Source organism: Aquarana catesbeiana, linkage group LG05 (genome assembly GCF_042186555.1).
Source record: "Aquarana catesbeiana isolate 2022-GZ linkage group LG05, ASM4218655v1, whole genome shotgun sequence".
Lineage (NCBI taxonomy): Eukaryota > Metazoa > Chordata > Amphibia > Anura > Ranidae > Aquarana > Aquarana catesbeiana.
The window spans coordinates 72,947,475-72,973,873 of record NC_133328.1 but is presented as its reverse complement, the minus strand read 5'-3'; the positions used below and the strand labels follow the sequence as shown (position 1 = coordinate 72,973,873).

Sequence of the window (26,399 nt, the reverse complement as noted above, 5' to 3'; positions counted from 1 at the left end):
AGCAAGGTTTTCGGGTAACAAGAAAAGGTTGCCAGGCTTCTAAAGGATCATTAGCCAGATGCCTGAAGTTAACCATCCTGGAAGCATACTTGCATGCAGGCTTGTCTCCACCAGAGGGAATTCGTACACACTCAACCAGAGTCCTTGTGGCCACTTGGGCAGAAAGAGCTGGTGCCACCCCTGAACAAATTTGCAAGGCGGCAACGTGGTCAAATTTCTGCACCTTTGTGTGACATTACAGGCTGGGCCTCACATCTGCCAGTGATCAGACATTTGGCAGGAAGGTCCTCTAGGTTATTGTCCTGCCCTAAGGGGTAAGTCTCTGTTATCCTCTCAGGTACTGTCGTGAAAGACGCCTTGGGAAAATTCAAGTTAGACTTACCGGTAACTTGTTTTCCAGAAGTCTTTCAGGACAGCAACGACCCGCCCTATTAGTTTGATGTACTATGCTGTGACTAACGTATGTGCTTATGTGTTCCAGCCGGGGCAGGAGGTTCTCTAATACAACTGAGGTGTGGTAGGGAGGTGCCTCCCTTTAAAGATCTGGAGGAAGAAGGTGTTTTTTTACTGTGGTCCAGTGGGAGTAGTCACACTCTCTCAGGTGCTGTCCTGAAGACTTCTGGAAAACAAGTCACCCGTAAGTCTAACTTGAATTTTTTTCTGCAAGTAAATACCTTATTCAGCCCACTAACTATTTCTTGTCCGGTCATTAGCCTAGGCTTATGACATCATGCACCGCTCACTCTTGTGAGAGTTTGCCAGAAAGGGGGGGAGGGGGGTGAGTCATAAGGGGGCCAATGAGAGCTGCAGAGCTGGAGGTGTGCGCCTGTGTGTGTAAATCCAGGAAGTGAACAGGCAGCAGATTCAGCTTCCCACAGTTAAAATGGCTGCAGCCAGACTTGGTAGAGGGTGATTTCTGCAGCATATTTGGCAAGTACAGAATCGCAGTGTATATAAAATAATATGTTAAGTGGTTGGAGGGAAGCTTCAGAATTACAAAGATGTTTTTATTACAAATTCTGTGAGCAGACTGCAGTTCCTCTTTAAAGGAATAAACCCATTTCCGTTTTCCCTTAAAAAAAAAAACAAGTGGTTGTCCTAATAGAACAATCTACTACTGAATCAGTTAGATACAAAAAAAAAGTTTTTCTTACTAATCGTGTGACTCAAACAAATGCCCTGCTTGTCCTATTAGGTTCTGCCAAGTAAACCTCAAGTGAGTATACAATATCATCAATGTATCACTTCCATAGCACTAGCTCATTCCAGAACATGCCAGGACCAGGAGTAAGAACCTACAGTTTTTGCAACAAGAGTACCCTCGGATTATATCCTTCCATGGAATTGTAAAAAAAAAAACATCACTAAGTGCTTAATTTTTCTTTTTTATTCTAGGATGGTCTTTTTTTTTTTTTTTTTTTTTTGTTTTAGGTAGACCTAACCTGCCCATCCACGCATGGTGCAGTTGAATTGCTTAATACTCTTTGTAAGGAGCTGTCCTGATACAACCATTAATTTGCCACATTTACATAGATTATAATCATGCAGTCTGCTGCATTTCTATCTAGCTATGCTCAGTGGTCTCTAGCCACTGTGTTTCCCATACCCAGATTTGTTGTGGCTTACGATAAATCTGTCTCTCTGTATCAATTCCTTCCCCAAAACTTGAAGCGGTAAATTTTATTTTTTTATCCTATCCTCAGTACATACTGTGACCATTGGAAAATGTAAAATGCACTTGTTTAGTATGTATATTAAGAAATCATAACGAAATTAGAAAAACAAATTTGGGGAAAAAAAAGAAAATTGTCAACTTTCTGTGTTGGATTTTATTGGCTATGAAATGATGGACAGTCTCTGGAAAACATATTACTGTATTAAAGCCATATATAATCCTGGGTAACCACCCTCCATTGTTACAAGCCACCTGTACTCTTCTTCCTTTGTATTTGCAGTAAAAAGCAGAAATTGCCACTTTGTTTAAGTGGTCACATCAGCCTTTCCTTTCTTAGCAGACGCTAATCTAATAGATGTGATCTTAGGTTGGAGAGCCAAGACGAGGGCTGCAATACCTGCTTACTTCATTATGTCGCTTGATGCTTGTGGCCTGGGCTGTATATCATCCAATCAGATGGAATCCCAAAGGGATTTGATCGTAAATGTCAGAGATATCTAGGCTCTTTGCAGTTATTATATTTTCTGTCATGTCAGGATTACGGACTGAGAATATAAATTTGAAAGTTTGACACATCTTTCTTGTCGCCTGTGTTTTGAAGCATTGTGGCTGATGCTTTTTATGTTTAGAACAAAGCTCGGCTCCTCTCTATCACTGATTAATAGCGGGTCTTTATTTTATTCACGCCAGCGATTGAAGCCTGCAAGTTGTCATTCGTTATGTCCCATAAGATTTTATTTATATCAAGTCTTACGTAGCATTGCCTGGGATATTAATAGTTGTGAGTTTAATGTGTATTTTGTACATTTTTATGGAATTTAAACTCATTTGCTATATAGCTTTCACAATGGTGAAAGTATTTTTAGAATTATCAATAGTTTAACCCACAAACTTTCCAGATAAACATTTAAGTTGCTTGTAGCCTGAAGGGGGCAACAATTTGGAAAGTTCTTGTGAGGGTCCAGATGTTTGGCAGTGGGAAATGGTGGTGGGGGGCAGTTATCGCCTAAAAGTTATGTCTGCTTGATTGCAGTGGTAGAGGAAAGCTGTCATCTGCACTTACAGATGCAACAACCTCTTGCTGGCAGGTCTGCAGATGCAGTGCTGGACTGTGGGCACCGTTCTTTTGGTATTGAAAAAGCAGTTGAGGATGTAGAACTTGTGGGGAGGTGTGTATAAAGTTATTGGTTTGATACCGTCAGAAGACCGAGACTACACTGCAGGGGCATACAGAGGGTGAGCCCCTCCACTCAGGCAATCCACAAAACAGAAAGAGGAGAATAAACAAGCCTGGATAAATTCCCTTAATCGGGGTTGGCCTCCTGGAAAAGTATCTCCAGTGTACTGAAAGGATGGCTACTAGAAAACAGACAAATACGGAGTCTTTGGGTAGCCAAGAGAATTTAACTCATTCAACCCCCCCCACTACCAAGCCCACAGAGGGAGTGGTACATCTCCAAATGAGTTTGTATATTGAACATCATAGAGCTTAAGGCACCCACTCACGAGGAATGGTTAGGGTGGCTAGATAACATCCCATCCCTACCCTCTCCAACTAGGGTTCCTCCCCTTCCCAGGCAGGGCTGGGAGTCTGCATTGTGTTGTAAACACAATAATGAGGGAGAAAACTCCCAAACATTAAATAACAGGTATTGTCACCACTGACAGCCCCAGGCTGGCTCTTGAGGGTTAACGTGCTAGTAGGACCATAGAAGACCTAAAACAGTATACATTAACTACAAACTGGCTAGGCCCTGGATCACACAAAGCTATAATTGATTTCAAACTATGTGTATTGCATTCAGGAAAAGCAGTTAGAACCTTCAGGGCTTGGCAGAAACCTCCAGCCACCGAGGGGTTGCCTCTCAGTGCCAAGGGGTCTGCACCGAGGACCCATCAAAGGTTTAATGATAAAGGCAAAACTGGACATAAAGGTACCAGTTCCCGGTAGCCCAAGTCCAAGGGGGTAGCCGTGGTTATTTTTTCCAAGCCCACTGGGTAGTATCTGGTCATTCAGGGTATCATAGGCAAGGTATGGCGAAAATGTCTGGTGGCTGATTGCTCCCTATGATCGCATAGCAGAGTGATAGATAATGCACAGATGGCTTGCAGAAGCGTTAACATGAAGCTGTAGTGCTAGTTACTGGTGGGAGCAGGGGGGCACTGAGCCCCATGTCTGGTGAACAGATCATGACATTATTCACTAAGAAGGGTAACAAAGTCTCTGGCCCCGCAGACGTGCATTCACGGGTGGCCCATAGCCAGCAATCAAGGCATATCCACAGGTTGGAAAGTTTGAGGTTCTTTGGAGCTTGGAGTCTGTCTCGATTATGTTGAACCATCCTCTAGATCTCGCTCACCATTGACATTGAGGTCTCAGGGAGTTCTGAGATGATGGCTGCGAGTGAAATACAGCCAGTTTGGAAGCTGTAGTTCTTTACGTTTCAGGAAGTTGCAGAGAGCTGGCAGCTGTGACAGGGACTGTAGCATGAAGGTTTGGTTCACTTTATGGATTTGCAAGGCAAAAGGGTAGCCCTATCTATAGGAAAGCCCAAGGGATTGCAGCTTTTTCAAAAGTTATTTAAGCAGTATCCTTGAGCAAAAGGTATATCCTACATAAATTGACTAACAGTCTCGCGATATAAATCTGTTAGTATTTGAATGGGCGCTCCATCAAAATCTGTTCCCTTTGTGCCATGCTTGGCAGAGGATCTTCTCCTTCACCTTGTAAAAATGTACCCTACAGAGTACCTTTTTCAATTGTGATTGGTTAGGGCGACTAGAGTCTGTTTACTCCGTCAAGCTTGATAGGGACTGTTGGGGGATTTCCCAATGTGGCATTTAACATGACCAGTAATGTAGCTGGCATATCGGGGCCCGCTGTGGCTTTGGAATACCCTGTAGTCTAATGTAGTTCCTGCGGTTCCGATTTTCCATGTCTTCTACCCACAGTTGGAGGCAGGCGAACACAGTTCCCACAGTTGGGATGAAGCCTGGGTGTTTTAAAACTGGGACAGCAGTTCTGAAACTTGCTGGGCTGAAGTTTCTAGAGTGGTCACTCTGTTTGGTGCTGGCTTTTTTAGTATTTATGTCTGCTAACTCATTCTTCAAGGCCTTGGTGATGCTGTTGGCTAGAGATTGTAGGTTGGCTTTTGTTGGTAGAGCCTGGAGGATTGAATGGATGCTTGTCTCCTGAAACTGAAAGCTGGTGGAAAGGCTGGCTGCCAGCTCTGTCTCCGCTGATGAGATTAACTCAAACAGCTAAGATGTAGGTATAGGTGCAGCCGGAGGGGTGGAAGGGAACCTCTGCTACCACCTCAGGGGCAGCTATCTGGAGCAGGGGGATCAGAGCCTCTCGCTGATGGAGGATCTGTAGCTTGAAGACGTGAGGGGACCTTTTTGGATTTCCCGCGTGGTCTGTGTGCTCAGTTTTTAGAGACCTTTTTCATATGTGGCATGTGAGCTGGTGTTCTGGAGGAACTGGACAGTCTCTTGCTCCTTTTTATGGATAAGCAATGTGGCGAGATGGGGCTAGATCGGTAGGCTAAACCACACCTATACATTATTATTTTATATATTTGACCATTGTATAGTATGATATGTCAGCATTTTTTTCATGTACACTTGAAAAGTTACTAAATGGTCTACTTTAAGACTTCCACAACCTGTGTCTGCTAGTGGTTAGTGAAAGTGAATACTAATCAGACTGCATTCCTGTCCTATCTAAGGTGAATTATCCATTCTAATCGGTATTCCTCTATAGCAATACATTTGTTTGTATACATGAGCTGCCAGAATCTGTTTTCCTGACCCAGAGTAGGCACTGCTTCTCTGAACAGGGCATTTTTCCAATTAAACGGAGAAACCTCAAAACCGCAGACAGAGGAACACAAAGCAATCTGCTAAAAGAACCTGCTACTTTCCTTTCACAGCACTCTCTGGATGGTGACTTGCTTGTATTTGCTATTGATTATCTGTGATTATCTCAGGTGACGTCCCAGAAAAACTGTATTAGCCTTCAGCCAGACATGTTTGCCTTCATAGATAATGTTGTAAAGGGGAGTGTAGACATGGATATTTCTAGTTCATGATGATTGTGGTCTTGTATCCAGTATAATGTAACCTCTCAGGAAAGATGAATATGTGCTTTTTAAAGGAGTAGTCACCCTACAATATACCACAACTGTTTTCTGTATGAGAGAACTGCCAATAAGATTTTAAAATATGTCCAATTGAGTAAGCTATGTACTAAAATATCTATTTTCATATAGAGAAAATTATGACCATTTGACATTATTTTTTTTCTCCTTCCAGTTTTCATTTTTTTCCTGCAGACATATACAGAGACCTGTTGTAGAGGGTTATATCAGATCTAATGTCCAAACTATATTCTATCTGAGAGGTTTTTGAGTTTTTTTTCATGTACACCACCAATACCTTGACTGGCAGGTCTGGATTCCATATTTAGTCACTGACTATAGTTGAAGCATGCAATGCATAAAACAGGGAAATTACAGAATTTCTCAGCCTTTCACCTTGTGAAAGTTAGTGTTGCAGGTAGAAAGTTGACTGAGGAAATTCTCCTGCCTGCAGCAGTCTGGTTACATCAGATCTACCTAGGCAGATTCAGTTGACTGGAGTTTTTGATGAGAGAAAAAAAAAATTGTACACTTTTACATTATTGTAATATGTCAGGAATATATTCATGCAGACTTGTAAAGTTTACAGAAAGGTCCATTTTAAAGGTACTCTTCAAGTGAGATTAATGGAGGCACTATTGCTAAACTTTTTGAGAATGCTAGTTTCATGTATGTACAGTATGTTTCATGGATGATGTGCTAAAGATTTAGACTTCAGGGTTTTCTGAGTTGTGATAGAAATGTATAGCGAGAAGTAATTTTGACTCTTTGACTTTCATTTACTGCTTGCTTGTTCCAGGAATGTGACTCAAAAGTAACTAAAGGGGCATATTTATAAAGCAGTGAAGCTGGCATTCACTGTAGACAAATTCTCCTGGTTTATGTGTTCTAAATGACAGTGAAAAGTTGGTAAAAGTCACATACACTGCTTTATAAATATGTCCCAAAGTTTATGTATGCCAACTTTTTCCCTACATCTGACTACACTCATGATGATAATTCTCTGTTCACACTTGTACGCTTGATCGTCCTATAATCTACACCCCACCCTGTAGTAAAAAAAACCAAAAAAAAGACAGTACGTGAGCTTTTTGACAAAATTTCGGAATGAACCCTCTGCACACTTCTTTACACCCTTTATAGCAAACGTTGCACAGTAACAGGGATTTTTTTGTCGCATACATTGTAATATATGTTTAAGCTGGCTTGCTGTGTCAAAGTAACCCCTCTCTGGCCAGTCCCTAATCTGTAGGAGAGCTACAGGTGCAGGTCTGGTCGTTGTCCTGCACTATGCAATTGAAATAACATACACCTGTGCTCAAATGTCAACAGCTTATACATATTATTATTTAAGGTACTTATATAGCGCCGTCAATTTACACAGCGCTTTACATATACATTGTACATTCACATCGGTCCCTTACAATCTAAGGTCCCTGACTCACATTCATATACTAGGGCCAAATTAGACAGAAGCCAATTAACCTACCAACATGTCTTTGGATTGTCTTTGGATTGTCTTTGGATTTGGAGTGTGTGTATAAATAAATATATATATATATGTACACGAAAGGGAGTGCAACGACATGTTCATGCTAAAAATTCTGGAGGGTCTCAGGGATTTTTTTGTTCACATACATTGCAATACAGGTTTAAGCTGGCCAGTGCCTACTCTACTCTGCAAACCACTAATTTTTCAGTGGCTACAGTGCGAATCAATGTTAATTTTGACAGCAAATTTTGATTTGATTTTAGTCTTTTGACTAAAATGGCATTTTAGTTTTAGTCCCATTTAAACGTCTGCAGTTGTTTTGGTTTTAGTCGTATTTAGTCATTTTTTTGTTATTTAAATCAGGCAAAGGCTTATTGGGATGTCACAAATTTGTGTAACCAGACATTAAAAGTACGTGTTCAGGAGTTTTTGCCCCGAGACACATGACAGGTGCATTTATGAGCGTTTTTTGCACCTGGAAAAACTCCTCTCCATCTCTGCTAGAACTTCTCTCCGCCTAGTCCACACTGCACAGATGTAAATGCATGCTAAAGTTTTTATTTTTATATTTTTTTTATTAAATTAATTTGAAGTGTGTTCAAGCCTTTTTTAGGAGGTTGTGGCTATAGGCAAGGTGATTCGATATGTATTGAGCCACCTTTGAGGTAATGACTTAGATTCTTTTTTTTTTTTTTTTGGAAGAACTAGAAGTCACTCCCATAGCACCCTTGTATCACCCAAAATGATAAATGGAGGCTCTTTAGACCTTGGCAGAGTTTCTGTACACCTCTAATGTAGTGTGTGTAGAATGCTCTTGCCTACAGTTTGTTACAGATCGCTCGCTGTGTCTGCAAGTGTTTTCAATGTCTCCCTTTATTCTCTGCTGTCCTTGCCACAGAGAATTAAATAGAAAAGAGTAAATTCAGCCTCCATGTGGGAGATGCATTTGACCTTGTGATGGTTTTCTTAGTCCTAATAAACTTCTGAGTTCCCGTGGACTATTACCTATCCATCCTTTCTGGGACGCTGTGTATTTCATCCTTGCTGATGACAGTTCGATTCCTGCACAAGTAATAATCTCTTCTAGACCCTCTATCTTATCCTTTCCCTACAGAGCCAATAGCTGTCAACTTGAAAAATGAATTATAGCCTAAATATTAGCTTCTGTTTACAGTTACTGTGCAAACTATTCAGCAATACTTGAGCACAGCTCAAATGCTGCCAGTGCTATCTACCTTTTCTCTGACATGGGTCTGATGAGCTTAATACAGGTTATTTACATTGGATGTCCCTATTCAATGAATCGCCAAATGTTGAAGCTCTGTCATATCTTCGGAACACTCTGTGATAATCCCATGAATTAATATTCCCATAAAACACTTAGTGGGTCCTAGTGCATGCTTTTATGTTGCGGTTTTCTTTCACGTTGGTAATGTATACATTGTATGGAAAAAGTATTGAATCTGCCGTTGCATTTTTTTTTTTTTTCACAGGTGTAAAGCTGGCCATAGATGGATCCAAACTGGGCTGGTTCAGCAGGGGCCGGACCAATTTTGATCCATCTATGGCTGTTCAAGCTTGAGAAAAGTTGATCTAATGATCAGCCTTTCTTGAATGGGAATGTTGGAAAATGTTAATTCGATCAACGCCTGCAGCCAATGGGCTGCAGCGCTGAGCAGTTTGTTTGGATAACAGAGAAGTCCCAGCTTACAAAAGCACAGTGGGTAGGACTACTTCATCAACCATGCTTGTGCTGATGGGGAAATCTGTTTGTGTTTTTTTTTTTTTTTTCCATCACCCCGCCGGCTGATTAGGGAAAAAAAAAATCCATATATGGCCAGCTTAAAGTGGAAGTCCAGCCTAACACTAAAATCGCTACATCTATAGACATCCACAATCTAGCACTAACCTATCTAGCCCTGTAAAGAAGTATCAGTATACATAACTTTTCCGTATCCACTCTGGTCCCATCCTACGCTGAGCTGTCAGCAGCAGTTTCGCTGTGGAGGCGGATGCAGAGGACACAGCTGACAATGGAAGCCCCATAGTAACTCTAAGGGTGATGTCACCCCCCATTCATTTCACAGCCGTCGTCGGCTATGTCCTCCTGCAAAGCTTCCACTGCTGGAGACCGGAGCGGCTTCAAAAAAGATATGTTTACTGATTTCTTCTTTACAGGGCTAGATAGGTTATTGTTAGATTGTAGATGTAGCGATTTTGATGTTAAGCTGGACTTTCACTTTAAGATCACTGACTTTAGGCAGAAAATTAAGTCCTGCTAGATAACTTCGGGCTGGCCCCTTTTACAGGTATAGTTATGTAAAACATTAATAATAAGTGCTTATTATTATTATGTTTACATACACACAAATCCCTGTTCCTGCTGTCATGCACGCGATCGCGGGTGTCCGGAGGCATGCGCGTTTGCCATCGCGCTTAAAAGTACAGACGTACCCATATGCCGATTTGCAATAACGAACCACTTTGCCAACGTATATCGGCGTGATTTACCACTATGCAGTGGTAAATATAAAAAAAACAACTATATGGTTGGGGAGCAAAATCTCAAATCCACTCTGAGAATAACAGACAGAAGAGAGATACTGTATATACGATTAGTGGTTGAATCTCGTAAATATTATCAGACTCAGAGATCAAATTTGTTATTTAAAGGAAAAGTCCAGCCAAACTTTGTTTGGCTTTACTTCTATGGATTACAGGAGTGCAGTTAGTTTTGCACTCCTGTGACCCGTTTTCAGCAGAGAGTGGGCTGATGTCTTCTCTCTGCTGACGTCGCCAATTTCAGTGCAGGCAACGCGTCATCACGACAACGGGGTCTGGATCGGCCAGGTGCCTGGATTGACACCCGTCTCAACCTCTAGCGAGCCACTTAGAGCCTGAGACGGCTGCTTCGCCACCTTTGCCCCCTCCACAGCCAAGCGCTCCAATGAGCGAGGAGGGAGCAGAAAGCTGTGACTGACAGTCAGCAGCTCTCTGCTCACGGGTCTCCGAAAACCGTGTGATTGGCGGTGTTTGATCGCTCGGTTCTCAGTGTGGAGGCACCAGTGGACAGATGCAGCATCGGACCCATGCTGCATTCACCTAGATAAGTATGATTGGGGGGGGGGGGGAATCCTTTACTTCTCTTTTAAAGAAAAAAAAAATGAAAGTCTGTTTTGCCAATTTTCAGGCATGATCATCAGTGCCCTGATTACAATATAGTGCCAACAGTGTCACCAATCGGTGCCCACCAGTGCCACCAATCGGTGCCCATTAGCGATGCCAGTCAGTGCTGGCTATAAGTGCTGCCCATCAGTGCCCATCACTGCTGTCGATCAATACCCAACAGTGGTGCCTATCAGTACCGCCTATCCGTGACACCTATCAGTGCCCATAAGTGCGGCATATTGGTGCCTCCTTAGCAGTGCTACCCAATCACCGCCCATAAGTGATGCCTCATCAGTGCCCACCAGTTCAGTCTATCAATGCCGCCACATTAGTGAAGGAGAAAAATGACTTCGTTTCTGTCAGTAAATTTTGTAACTAAGTAAAAAAATGTTTATTTTCAAAATTTTTGGTCTTTTTTTTGTGTAAATACCACCAAAATAAAGCTCTATTTGTGTGAAGAAAATGATAAAACATTTGTCTGGGTACAGTGTAGCATGACCGCACAATTGTCATTCAAAGTATGACAGCACTGAAAGCTGAAAAAATGGCTTGGGCAGGAAGGGGGTGTAAGTGCCTGGTAGGCAAGTGGTTAAGCTTTACTTGGGTTTCCCAGATCTGCAAAAATACGGTAGCCAGTACAGTTCGAAAAGTATGAACTCTATACTGCATTCTGTAATTGTAGCACTTATATTCTGTCATCCTATGACTGGTAAATCTGTGGAGTGGTCTGAACAGGCATGTGCATAAAGCATTCTTAAACCCAATCCTAAAATTCTCATATAACCTTTAACATTGTAGCAAAATTTCAAACGTCCTTTTCAATGTAAATCTGCAGCTTTCCATTGAAATAACTGGTGATCCTGCTATGAAGGTTCGTGTTCAGACTCCTCCTGTAGTAGGTTGACAATGCTCTGTCCCTGTCCCCCAGTTTGGCTCCTTTGTTGTTATCATGTCATGGAAGGCGTTCCAGCACCTGGCCCTGCTCCTGTCTCTTCATATTGCTGGCAGCCGCAACAAGGCACTCAAGAGCTGGCCATACATGGCTCGAATTTCATCCGATTCCTGCGAATCAGCTGCAGTCACTATTTGGTTATTCTTACAGCCGTGGACACCGACTGAATAAAATGGCTAACGGTGGGGGAGTCATCCATCCACTCTGAGCTAACCTGAGAGATATCTTTGAGCTACATTTACACCTGTGAATGTGCCCAATACCGATTACACCCAGTGGGGGGTTACTGCTAATTGGCTGCAGAAGGCAGCTCCTTTGAACTTGCTGGGCTTCTTGCGTGTAATTGGTGTCAGGGCCCATTCATGGGTGTGAATGTGGCCTTACTGTGCTTCAGTGTATATTTGTTCAAGTGCCAAAATAGATCATTGGAGCTGAAAATAAAGTGTGAAGGAGGTATGGCTTTGTTTGATCTGCATTCACTGCTGGTGGGGATGTTTGTTTCTCAGGACAGGCATTCTTAAAACAGGGACAGTCCTCAGGAAACATAAAAAAAAATATGTAATCTTACAATGTGAACTGCACATTTTGAAGGTTTTCCTGGAGTTCTGGTGGTGCTTCAAAGTGAAATTTTGGTGCCGAAATCAAAAATTCAAGATGCATTTGACCGAAACCAAGATTGACAGTTAAAAAAAAAAAAAAAAAAAATATAGATATATCTATATATAGATATATACACATCTCTCTATATAGATAGATAGATCTCTCTCTCTCTCTCTCTCTCTATATATATATATATATATATATATATATATATATATATATATATATATAGATATATATATATAGATATAGATATATATATATAGATATAGATATATAGATATATTGCCATTTAAATGAATATGAATTTATTGTTGGTCATTAACCTTTAGCGCAGGAAAAGCTCAAGAAAAATGTATCTTCACACTGGTCCGTTGTGGTGTTAAGTCTTGCTTGCTGCATTTTTGGTCAGTTTAAAAACCTCACCAAAAACGCACCTCCCTATTCAAGTGTATTGAAAACACATCAATGATGCACCTGTTAGATTTTTGATGCAGTTTTTGAGGTCCATGACCTATAAAAACCACACGTTAAGCACAGTAAAATTGGGGCGAAATAGTGTGCGTTTTCGACGCCATTATCGGCACCTTTTTTCTTATCCGCAAAATGCAGAAAACACAATTTTTGGCTGATATGTTTCGGCCCATCTCTAGCTGCCATATATACGTGACTGGTAATCTGCAATATGTTGTGTTTTTGTTCTGGTGTTTAAATACATTAATAACTAAAATTGAACACGTATACATCTTTTAAGGGACACGTTTATCTGGTAGTAAATCTCCGCTTTCTCTGTTCTTGTTATTACATCTTCTTCAACAAAGTCTTAATCTTTTAGTTGCGAGTGCTGGGATGTTGGTGTGTTTATAGAATGTTGTCACCATTCATATATTTTTGCTTGATCAAAAATATTTTCATTGTGATAAAGCCCCAAGGTTTAAGGCTAATGCTGTTAATTTGTATACTGTAGATGTATTGCTAAAAACCTTTTATCAGGAAAAGAGGTAAGCTGGTGTGAAAGGTGACTTCTACCTGTTTAAGTTGCATGCTCCTTTGTGAATAGACAGTTAAATGGACAGTCACCCACTTCCATTGTGATATTGTAGTATCTAGCGAGAGTCAGCATTCAGCTGCACCACATTCTACTCAAATCGAGGAAAACAAAATCTCAAAGGGAGGACACTGGACTTTTGAGGTGCACAAGGACAACCTATAAAATATTCCCCAAATTTCTATTTAACATTTGTTTGCACTTTGATTTTAATCTAACATAATTTTTAAAATACAATAAGACTAAAAATCAAATTCCATGTAACAGACTCCAATATTATCTGTTAGCACTACAACTAATACATATGTTTACACTGGGGGAGTTTTCAATCCACCTGGTTTGGGCCTCGACCAGTTTCGTGGGAAAAAACGTCTTCCTCGGGAGTGCCTCAGAAGGAAAAAGATCTAGAATAATTATTATAAATCTGAACAAACATCCTTCATATAAATCGTATAACATGCTAATGCTGTTAAAATAATTACATTTATGCATAGTAAGCATATTAGGTTTGCCTTACTCACTGGAGTGACATAGCCCTCTACACCAACTCCTCCAACATCGGATGAATGTCCAGAACTGAATGCCCCTGAAGATAATACTTCACATTTTTTATCCATCCTTTGTTGCATACTGGCAATGTTTTGCAGCAACTTCCTACCTAACAACATGCAATCCTTCAAAAACATCATGGGATTTCCCACGTGTATTGCGCCTTTGTAATCTCTGCTGAAACGGCCACATTGTTGTCTCCATCAGATGCCCATGTGGCATCTGATGAATGGCCAAGGAGCAACAGGAGAGGCATAGAAAGTAAATGAACTACAAAATGTGATGTATGCTTGGAAGGTCCTTAGCTACAGCCTCTTCTTCAGCAAAGAAAGCAGTGAGCAGCACGGTAGTAACATCACCATATCTCTTACTCCAAATCTCCTGAGTTGCAGCATATTACAACGCACGTGTTAGCTCACTACAATGTGTTGCAGTTCGCTACAATGCCAAAAATACTGCAGGTACAATTTTAGGTCTGTTGCGGTGCATTAGGCAGTTGATTCACATAATCCATGAGCGTTAAATGACCCACAAAGGGTCTGAGTGGTGTGAATGAGCCCTTGGCACTTGGATTTCTGTTTAGGCAAAATTAAAGTAAAACCTAACAAAAAAAATAATATAATATTGCTGGCAGGCTTTTACTGCAAACTGTGTATGTATGCTTGGCTATAAAAAGTTTTGCCTAACCTGCCAGCAATGGTTTATTTTTTAATGTACGTTGAGTTGAGAAAGCGTAGTACAGTGTACAAACTTGTCTTGCCTTTGATGCTGGGATGACCGAATTCTCATGCACAGGATCTTCATTATCCTGGCCAATCAAGATGATTCTTCAAATCCAGAAGAAGACCGTGCAAAGATGTCATTGGTGACAAAGTGAAGAGTGAACCCATCGCTTTGTGGACAGCGGTGCTTTGATGGATAAGTCTGCCATAAAATGCAAAGATGATGTGCATACATATTTTGGCAAAACTCCTGAGCAGCAGCAGCTGAGTTTAGCTCCACATTTTTAGAAACTTCCTAGAAGATAAAGATCTTGACTGTTTGTGTTCAGGTCCACTTTAATGATTTTCTTGAAGTCTGCATGCTCTTCACTGCTATACTCACGGAGAAACCTACTTGATGATTTTCACATATACACTGGAAATCCTGTAAGAAAAGACATTTGTATTAAGCTAATCTATATCATGCTGGATACATATGAGTTTTATTTGTTCTTTCTTCTGTTAAGTGGGTAATAAAACTAAATAAATTTGTAACTTGTAATGTTCCTATCATCATGCCTTTTTTTTAATGGAAAGTGATTTTAGCAGTTTTTCTTATGTCTCACTGGAAACATACAGTAACATACAGTGGCCAGGGTGTGGTGGATTAAATCCACAGGACAGAAAAGCTTTCTTGTATTCTCCCAAGTCTACAGGATGTTTTTGCACAGTGTCTCTGGTTAGCTGCTTTCATAAAAACATCCTGAACTTCACTTATAAAAAAGGAAGCTCTACTGATCCTCCTCCTCCTCTTCCTCCTCCTCCTCCTCTTCCTCCTCCTCTTCCTCTTCCTCCTCCTCCTCCTCCTCCTCCTCCTCCTCCTCCTCCTCCTCCTCCTTCTCCTTCTCCTCCCCCCCCCCCCCCCTTAATCCTGACAGGTACTGCTCCCACATCTGCTTGGCTTGCCTAGTTGAGCAGACCAGAAGTTCACAACACCCTCCGCTCACTCAGTAGTGAGTAGGGAAGGATTGGTCCCTAATATTTTCAGGAAATGGCCGTAAATCTTTCTAACCGAGCACCGGATAGCAGTAAAAACGACTATCCAAAACTTAAAGGGTTTTTAACTTGACATATGCTTTTTTCATTTTTTATAAACACACTATATGCATAGAGTTTGTAACTCTTCTTCCTGTATGGGTTCCTTCAGATGGTGACATTTGTTTCCTTCACCCCAAGAACTTATTGGAACATTGACTACAAAATGCAAATTGACCCCAGTGTATGTCTGTGTCTGTGTCTGTGTTAGAGGCATGAGTCTCTAAAGGCCTTCAGAAGGTCAGGAACAGATAGTACTTGCTGTGTACTCCTTAAAATGCTATGGGATTTTGTTTGACAGTTAGGCCCCTTAGGGCCCTTTCACATGGGCGGACCGATTTCGTTCTGACTGTCAGCTTTTCAGGTGGACTCAATTGGACCCTCCAGTCGCCCCTGTTGAGCTGCAGGTGTCAATGGATATGCCATCCCATCCACTAAAAACAGGCCCCTTACACACAGGGCAGGCTCCGTTGGAGTCTGCCAGCTCAGCAGGTAATCCGTCTGCTGGTCTGTGTCTGCCTTGCTTAAGCAAGTCAGACACAGCCTGCTCTCCTGTATGGGTAGTCTGATGTAAACGGACCATCTGTCCGTTTACACCCAACTGCCATCTGATCTGCCAGATGTCTGTTGACACCCGCCTCTCCATAGAGTACACTGGAGGGTCGGATTGGGTCCGCCTGAAAAACTGAGTGGACCCAAAATGTCCGCCTGTTGTCTAGCATGTCCAGAAGCAAAGTTAAAATATGCTGTAGTACCCCCTTTATGGATAAGTGTATACAAAGGGTTTGGTTTATAGATCTGAGTGTAACAGTCAGCCATATAAAGCATCCAGTCAATATTTACCTATCATTTCTCTGTCTGCCAGAAGGTGAGATTGCTGGCTGTGTGGTTATTAATCTTTACATGTTGTATTCGAATTTAGTAATTACTACCGATGTTCAGACATGACCACTTTGCATGTTGAGTACGCGGTTATATGCAGTTAGGTGAATAGTTTACCTATGGAAACTTAGCTTTTTTTGTGTTTTTGTTTTCTTGCAAGTTACTATGCAAAACCTTGTAGTGCTTTTTACATGATTATTTTATTCCTTGTTTTCTTTCAGATATGCCACTGCACGTGCGTCGGAGTAGCGATCCGGCATTAGTTGGGATTACCACCTCAGTCAGCGACTCCAATTTCTCATCAGAAGAGCCCTCTCGCAGGAACCCCTCAAGATGGTCTACAACAGCAGGCTACACCAAGAAAAACCACCCTGCAGGCCACACCAGCAGTGACAGAAAGGTATGGATCACACACACTTTACTGCCTGCCGTTCAGCTTTCTCATTCTTCTCTCTGACTGTAATTGTTTCTTCATGTCAGTAGTGTTATTGCAGCATCCTCCACTGGGCTGCAGCCCCGAGGCAGCTATTCTCCTGTGAAAAGTACAGTTGTTATGTCTGCTGCTTTGCTGTCCCTGTCGATCGGTCGTAGAAACAGAGACATGTTTTGAAACAATTAGCCTTCTCCAAGTTCACCTTCTCCCATCTGTAACACCATATGTCGCGGGATCACTGGATTCTCAGAACTTCCTAGATCAGCTTTTAATTTCTTCAGCATGTGAAAATGATACCATCTTGCAAGTGTTTCTGCAACAGTTTGCTGAGAAAAGGGTTTAGAGAACAGTTTTTATCTGTCAGATAATGCATATCTATATTGATTTTGTGTTTAGTTTAATTCAAAGTTATGTTTAGTTGGTAGTTTTTTGAAGCAGAACAGTCTTGGGTTTCCTTAGGGAAATCGAGAATGTTTACGGCTAACCTCCCAGGCAGTAACACTTTTTTTATGCACAGCTTCCAGCTAATAAAAAAATTAATTGCTTGTTTTTTTCTAGGAAATGAAATCGCAAATAGTATTACTTACCTAACCCGCAGTCTCATGTCAGCTGGTGGCCTGTGCCTCTTCTCTTCATTGCGGAATGTGAGCAGGTACTTCAACCTCACAAGTTACCATGCAGGACCAGCGGTTCCATCCTCAGGATAGGATGTGGCTGCTGATCCTGCAGTGAACATTGTGATGTCAGTGAGGAGGGAGGAAGACTGCAGAATACTGGATTAGGAGAAGTAATATTCTGTTTTATCTCATCCCCTAGAAAAAAAATGAGTATTAGATCCTTTATCAGTTGGGAAGAGGGGGAATATTTGATGATACATTCCCAGTGATCCTGTTAAGAGCTTGTTGAGGGTTGGCTGGTTTTTAAAGAGTAATCGTATTAAGATAAATTGACTTTTCTTTTTTTAGCAGAGTTGCAGTGTTTAGTATAAAAGCTTTAGTAGTTCAGTGACTTGAATCACTTGTTGCCTGGAAGCTCTCTTTTGGGCTAAACAATGTAATTCAACAAATGTTGAAATTTCTTACCTTGTGTTTTTTTTTTTTTTTTTGTTAACATTGAAAGATAACAATACGTTATTTCAGTTATATCCACTTTATTTCCCCTTTGGACAAACATTGGCATGGTTGGATTTTTAGTTTACTATTCACTGGAGTATGCTGTACAATGAGTGCTAGCAAGAAGTGCAAGACTCAATATGGAGAACATAACATAACAAGAGGCTATGACAAACAGATCTTGCTAGCACTCTACCTAAAAATGAATGAAATCTCTCTAAAACTGAGCTATTAATATCCCCTCCATGACTTTTCCATCAAAATCAACAATGCAACCATCAGTCCCTCCCCTCACACCAGGGTACTAGGTGTAATCTTAGACTATGACTTGTCATTTCAGCCTCAAGTCCAATCGTTGTCAAAAGTTTGTAGAATTCACCTCCGTAACATCTCTAAAATTTGCCCCTTTTTAACAAATGAAACCACCAAGCTCCTCATTCACTCCCTTGATATCTCTCACCTTGACTATTGCAACTCTCTTCTCATTGGCTTGCCTCTCCATAGGCTATCCCCTCTTCAGTCTATCATGAATGCTGCTGCCAGACTTATACACCTTACCATCCGCTTAGTGTCTGCCAGCCCTCTCCTCCAATCCCTACACTGGCTCCCAATCACCCAGGGAATTAAATTCAAAATACTAACCACAACATACAAAGCCATTCACAACTCTGCCCCGAGGTACATACCAATATTGTCTCCAAATATCACCCAAATCGTCCTCTCCGCTCTTCTGAAGACCACCTACTCTCAAGCTTTCTCATCTCCTCATCCCATGCTCATCTCCAGGATTTCTCCAGAACCTCTCCCATCCTCTGGAACTCGCTACCTCCACTTGTCCGGCTATCCCCTACTCTTGCTACCCTCAGGCGATCCCTGAAAAATCTCTTCAGGAAAGCCTATCACGTCTCCAACTAATCTTCTACCACTTCCATCAGCTCATTCCCCAGTTACAACCTTTTGTACCACCTGCCCCACCCTATTAGATCGTAAGCCCTTCTGAGCAGGGCTCTCTTAATCCTCTTTTATTTTAATGTATTATAACTGTATTGTCTCCCTATTATATTGTAAAGCACTGCGTAAACTGTTGACGCTATATTAATCCTGTATACTAATAATAATAATGAAACCGAGGTTGAACTTTTTGGCCATAATTCTAAAAGATATGATTGGCGCAAAAACACTGCACATCACCAAGAAAACGCCATACCCACAGTGAAGCATGGTGGGTGGCAGCATCATTGCTGAAGAAAAAGCATGTTGAAGCTCCATTAAAGTTTTCTGCACAACATTTAGACAAGCCTATGAAATACTAGGAGAATATAGTCTGGTCAAATGAGACCAAACTGCAACCCTTTGGATGCCATAATACACACCATGTTTGGAGGTCAAATGGCACTGCACATCACCCCAAAAACACCCCCATACCAACAGTGAAGTTTGGAGGTGGGAGCATCATGGTGTGAGGCTGTTTTTTCAGCATATGGTACTTGCAAACTTCATGTCATTGAAGGATGAATGGAAAAATGTACCAAGGTGTTCTCGATAAAAATCTGCTGCTATCTACCAGAATGATGAATATACTATATTGTCAAGATTATTGTGACGCCTGCCTTTACACATGCATGAGAACTTTAATGGCATCCCAGTCTTAGTCCGTAGGCAGCTATAACAGCTTCAACTCTTCTGGGAAGGCTTTCCACAAGGTTTAGGAGTGTGTGTATATGGCAATGTTTGACCATTCTTCCAGAAACGCATTTGTAAGGTCAGGCACTGATGTTGGATGAGAAGGCCTGGCTCGCAGTCTCCGCTCTAATTCATCCCAAAGGTGTTCTATCGTGGTGAGGTCAGAACTCTGTGCAGGCCAGTCAAGTTACTCCACCCCAAACTCTCTCATCCATGTCTTTATGGACCTTTGTGCACTGGTGTGCAGTCATGTTGGAACAGGAAGGGGCCATCCTCAAACTGCTCCCACAAAGTTGGGAGTTTAAAATTGTCCAAAATTTCTTGGTATGCTGATGCCTTAAAAGTTCCCTTCACTGAAACTAACCGAAAAACAACCCCACACCATTATCCCCCCACCACCAAATGATTTGGAATAGTGCATAAAGACATGGATGAGTGAGTTTGGGGTGGAGGAACTTGACTGGCCTGCACAACCCGAGTCCTGACCTCAACCCGATAGAACACCTTTGGGATGAATTAGAGCGGAGCTTCAAAGGTTGGCCGACTCAATATTGAACACTACAGACTAAGACTTGGAGGCCATTAAAGTTCATGTGCGTGTAAAGGCAGGCTTCCCAATACTTTTGGCAATATAGTGTGTGTGTATATGTATGTACAGTTGTGCTCATAAGTTTACATGCCCTGGCAGAATTTATGCTTTCTTGGCCATTTTTCAGAAAATATAAATGATAATACAAAAACATTCTTTCACTCATCGCTAGTGTTTGGCTGAAGTCATTTATTATCAATGAGCTGTGTTTACTCCTTTTTAAATCATAATGGCAACAAACTACCCAAATGACCCTGATCAAATGTTTACATTCCCTGGTGATTTTGGCCTGATAACATGCACACAAGTTGACACAAAGGGGTTTGAATAGCTATTAAATGTAACCATCCTCACTTGTGATCTGTTTGCTTGTAATCAGTGTGTGTGTATAAAAGGTCAATGAGTTTCTGGATTTCTGACAGACCCTTGCATCTTTCATCCAGTGCCGCACTGACGTTTCTGGATTCTGAGTCATGGGGAAAGCAAAAGAATTGTCAAAGAATCTGCAGGAAAAGGTAGTTGAACTGTATAAAACAGGAAAGGGATATAAAAAGATATCCAAGGTATTGAGAATACCAATCAGCAGTGTTCAAACTCTAACCAAGAAGTAGAAAATGAGGGGTTCTGTTGAAACCAAACCATGATCAGGTAGACCAACTGAAATTTTGGCCACACCTGCCAGGAAAATTGTTTTGGATGCAAAGAAAAACCCACAAATAACTTCTTTTGAAATGCAGGACTCTCTGAAAATACATGGTGTGGCTGTTTCAAGATGCACAATAAGGAGTCACTTAAAGAAAGATGGGCTGCATGGTCAAGTCGTCAGAAAAAAGCCATTATTATGCAAATGCCACAAAGTATCCTGCTTACATTACGCCAAACAGCACAGAGACAAGCCTCAAATTTTCTGGCACAAAGTCATGTGGAGTGATGAGACCAAAATTGAGCTTTTGTGGCCACAATCATAAACGCCACATTTAGAGAGGAGTCAACAAGGCCTATGATGAAAGGTACGGAGGTGGATCACTGATGTTTTGGGGATATGTGAGCTACAAAGGCACAGGAAATTTGGTCAAAATTGTTGGCAAGATGAATGCAGTATGTTATCAAAAAATACTGGAGGAACATTTGCATTAATCAACCAGGAAGCTGCGCATGGGACGTACTTGGACATTCCAACATGACAGTGATCCAAAACACAAGGCCAAGCCGACCTGTCATTGACTTCAGCAGAATAAAGTGAAGATTCTGGAGTGGCCATCTCGGTCTCCTGACCTCAATATCATTAAGCCACTCTGGGGAGATCTCAAACGTGCAGTTCATGCAAGACAGCCCAAGAATTTACAGGAACTGGAGGCTTTTTGCAAAGAGGAATGGGGCAGCTTTACCATCTAAGAGGATAGTCTCATCCACAAATACCACAGAAGACTTCAAGCTGTCATTGACGTTAAAGGGGCAATACACAGTATTAAGAAATGTTGCCATTACGATTTAAAGAGTAAACACAGTTGATTGATAATAAATGGCTTCAGCTAAACACTAACCATGAGTGAAAGAAAAGTTTTTGTGTTATCATTTATATTCTTTGAAAAATGGCCAAGAAATCATAAATTCTGCCAGGGTATGTAAACTTATGAGCACAACTGTATGTATGTATATAATATATTTATCTTTTGTACAGATTCTTTTCTGGCTGGCGCATAGCAAATCTAGGGAAAGTGTTAAACTCATGGAAGCCAAGGGTTTCTTTTTTTTTTTAGGTTAACTCAGCATATATTTTCTGATAAGGACAGTTGGCCACGCAACTAAAATGTTGGTTCCTAAACTCATATGGTCTTGGTTTTTAAAGATGTGGCAACACTATGTGGGTTAAAGCGTTTTTTTTCTGTGTTGCAATTTTATAATGTAGTAATGCTGAGTGGAGCTCTAACTTGTCAACCTGAATTGCAATAGTGCCAAATCTGCCATTTTTAAAGTATATTTTATGTGAGTTATGTATTGGCTGTCTAGCTTTGTCCATTGCTCCATTTAGAAGATCCTTTTTCTTGTTCATACATCACGGGACACAGAGCTCTCTTCATTAAATCATGGGTTAGATAGCCACCTTCAGGTGTTGGACACTGGCAACCCTAATTGTAAGAGTTCCTCCCCTATATAACCCCTCCCATACGGAGAGTACCTCAGTTTTTTCACCAGTGTCTAAGGTGTTTGGTCACGATACAAGATATGCTTAGAAGAAAGCTCTGTTTGAAGTTCCCTGTGGGGTTCTAGGAGCTACACAGCCGGATCCCTACCTCGGGCCAGTTTATATCACCTAAGATGGATGGTACCCGGGCCTCGTAAAAGAAGAAACAAGGTTTACCTGTAATGTCTGTCCCTGAGGACTGGGCTCTGGGATCCAGTACTTTTGAGCATATATATTAAATGCGCAAAGTTTTTCTGGCAGAGTGTTCTACAGGTCCAGGTAAGAGGCTCCTGTAAGTAGGAACCCAGATCCCTGAAGGTTGGCACAACAGTACCCGCCGTGATGGGTGAAGGTTGGGTCTGTTCTGAGCAGTATCCTGCGGCGGGGATAAGGTAAGTGAAGCAATCCTAGGTAAATACCTTAAGGATTAGCTTCTTTGAGTTGTTGCATGTCTTACCTTTTTTCCGCCACTAGAGGGTGTAAGAGGCATACCTGGTGTTACTTACATGCCTCCAGGATAAACAGCTCAGTGAAGCCGCTCTGTCAGTCACTCAAATAAGGGGATCCCATGCAGTCTTGGGGTCCCTGAGTAGCCTCCGGTCTTCCTCCCCCCCCTCCTCGTTCCTGGCTGCGGCCAGATTGGCTCTACGCGCGCGCAGGGAGCACACTTTTACGGCAAAGGATGGGGGCGTAGTTACGAGCGCTGTGCACATGTGGCGTGCGTGGCCATTTACTGTGCAGGCGCTTGTTTTAAAGAGCCCAGGTTGCCAAGAGTCTGTAAGCGGCAGGACACAGAGCTGGGGCACGTAAGCATCTCATGTGGTTCGGATACAGGCACACCTAGACACCTACTCAGCGTCAGGTTGTGCAATCTAAGCAAACATTACTATTTTAAGCTAGGCACAACAGTGTATGCAATTGATTTTAGTACCTCTGCTTTGTTAGCTTAGCACTATGTCTCCCCACAAAAAGGTTTCAGGGCCAGGTAAAAAGAGCACGAAAAAGTCACCGTCGGGGGACTCTAGACGTGTCTGCAGGGTAACATTACCCCAACCCCCCCCCCCGAGAGACTGGAGGCAGCCATGCAGGGTGAGCCATCGCCGCCGTCAGGCATTGCTGCCTCTCCCAATATTGCAGCCCCTGCATATGTCGCTGAAGATGCTATAGAGGCAGCTTTGGGTGGTTTAGAACAAAGGATTACTGCTTTTATCACAGCATCCCTAGCAGATAGCAGAAAAAAGGGGTAGGTCTCCTTCCTCTGCTCTGGGTTCCCTATCAGATAATCAGCAGTCTGATGATGATACAACATTGTCGGGGGACAAGGATCATGAGCAGTCGGACGAATCAGGGGATGAGGAGACGCTCTCTTCTATCTCGCAGGCTCTCAGGCTACAGGTGCAATATTATACAGAGGTGGTGCGTACCACATACAATTTGCCCTGTACTGAACCAACTGTGTCCCCTGTTTCGTCCCTGGGATCTCGTAAGTCTCCACAGGCTGCTTTTTCCTTTCCCATCCATCCATTAATGGAAAACTATTGTATGATGGTTGGGCTCACCTGGGTAAATCTTTTTCTCCTCCTAGGAAATTTTCCCTGCTCTACCCTAAGGAGGAAAATTTCACCAAGAAATGGAGTGTGCAAGCAATTGATGCGGCTATTTCTTGTGTGAACAAAAGCCTAACTTGTCCTGTGGACAATGTTCAGGTGTTTAAAGATCCAACTGACAAAAAGCTGGGATCATTACTTAAATCCTCTTTTTCCGTGGCAGGCGCTGTGGTCCAACCTGCGGTTGCAGCAGTTGGTATGTGCCAATAATTGAAGGAGCAGGTGAAGCAGGTACTTAATTTTCTTCCTGTTGAACAAGTTCAAGACTATGCAGCCCTTCCAAGGGCCTTATGTTTTGCAATAGATGCAATTATGGATTCTCTCCAACAAGCATCCCACCTTACACTCCTGCTGGTACGCATGCGTAGGTCCTCTTGGCTTAAACATTGGCCGGCTGAAGCCTCATGCAAAAGATAGTGGGGACGGAAAGTATTCAGACCCCCTTACATTTTTCCTTGTCAAAAGAAGTTTATTGAGTATACAATGTTATAAAGATACATAAAGTAAGTTTACAAGGATCTATAAAGTAAGCTCATTGTTTTACAGTAGGGTTTATATAGGTAAATATCATGAAATTTCAAATATTAAACATTGGGTTCACGTAAACCTAAATTAAAGATATATATCATTTCCTTAGTTACTTTTGTAGGTATTTAAATGATTTATACCTACTATACATATTGTTTACAAGTAGAGTGTATATAGGTCAAATAAATTCTGATAATGAGCTTTAATCGTAAGGTGGAGAAAAGGAAAGAGAAAGAAGAAAAAGGGTTGAAAGGTAGAGGTATGGTCCACAAGGTTGTCCCGCTCGTCAGTTTATTATTCTTTTTAGTTCACATTTTTCACTCTTTTTTTTATATTGCAGCCATTTGCTAAAATCATTTAAGTTCATTTTTTTCCTCGTTAATGTACACACAGCACCCCATATTGACAGAAAAACACAGAATTGTTGACATTTTTGCAGATTTATTAAAAAAAAACTGAAATATCACATGGTCCTAAGTATTCAGACTCTTTGCTCAGTATTTAGTAGAAGCACCCTTTTGATCTAATACAGCCATGAGTCTTTTTGGGAAAGATGCAACAAGTTTTTCACATCTGGATTTGGGGATCCTCTGCCATTCCTCCTTGGATTCCTCTCCAGTTCTGTCAGGTTGGATGGTAAATGTTGGTGGACAGCCATTTTTAGGTCTCTCCAGAGATGCTCAATTGGGTTTAAGTCAGGGCTCTGGCTGGACCATTCAAGAACAGTCATGAAGTTGTTGTGAAGCCACTCCTTTGTTATTTTAGCTGTGTGATTAGGGTCATTGTCTTGTTGGAAGGTAAACCTTCGGCCCAGTCTGAGGTCCTGAGCACTCTGGAGAATGTTTTCGTCCAGGATATCCCTGTACTTGGCCGCATTCATCTTTCCCTCGATTGCAACCAGTTGTCCTGTCCCTGCAGCTGAAAAACACCCCCACAGCATGATGCTGCCACCACCATGCTTCACTGTTGGGACTGTATTGGACAGGTGATGAGCAGTGCCTGGTTTTCTCCACACATACCGCTTAGATCTAAGGCCAAAAAGTTCCATCTTGGTCTCATCAGACCAGAGAATCTTATTTCTCACCATCTTGGAGTCCTTCAGGTGTTGTTTTTTTTTTTTTTTTTTTTTTAAGCAAACTCCATGCGGGCTTTCATGTGTCTTGCACTAAGGAGAGGCTTCCGTTGGGCCACTCTGCCATAAAGCCCCGACTGGTGGAGGGCTGCAGTGATGATTTACTTTCTACAACTTTCTCCCATCTCCCGACTGCATATCTGGAGCTCAGCCACAGTGATCTTTGGGTTCTTCTTTACCTTTCTCACCAAGGCTCTTCTCCCCCAATAGCTCAGTTTGGCTGGACGGCCAGCTATAGGAAGGGTTCTGGTCGTCCCAAACGTCGTCCATTTAAAGATTATGGAGGCCACTGTGCTCTTAGGAACCTTAAGTGCAGCAGAAATGTTTTTGTAACCTTGGCCAGATCTGTGCCTTGCCACAATTCTGTCTCTGAGCTCTTCAGGCAGTTTCTTTGACCTCATGATTCTCATTTGCTCTGACATGTACTGTGAGCTGTAAGGTCTTGGACTTGGTCTTGGTAATGGACAGCACCTGAGTTAAATATGTAAGTGTAACAGCAAAGGGTCTGAATACTTAAGACCATGTGATATTTCAGTTTTTCTTTTTTAATAAATCTGCAAAAATGTCAACAATTCTGTATTTTTCTGTCAATATGGGGTGCTGTGTGTACATTAATGAGGGAAAAAATGAACTTAAATGATTTTAGCAAATGGCTGCAATATAACAAAGAGTGAAAAATCCCCACTGTATTTAGCTGGGTTCCCATTTCATTGGGAACGCTTGTTTGGGGATAATCTGGATAAATATATCTAAAAGATTTCCGGTGGTAAGACCACCTTGCCGGTTAAAAGAAAGATAAACGTCCTACTTTTAAACGTTCTCTCTCCCC

The 26,399-nt window shown here is 41.8% G+C and overlaps 1 protein-coding gene across 5 annotated transcripts in view; it reads left to right on the top strand.

Moving 5' to 3' along the window:
- PARD3 (par-3 family cell polarity regulator) overlaps positions 1-26,399 on the top strand; it is an 867,373-nt gene that overhangs the window by 297,122 nt on the left and 543,852 nt on the right. For all 5 annotated transcript variants that reach the window (XM_073629882.1, XM_073629881.1, XM_073629879.1 and 2 more), the window contains exon 4: positions 16,523-16,701. In XM_073629882.1, the coding sequence (XP_073485983.1) occupies positions 16,523-16,701 (179 nt within the window). The remainder of the gene's footprint in view (positions 1-16,522; positions 16,702-26,399) is intronic.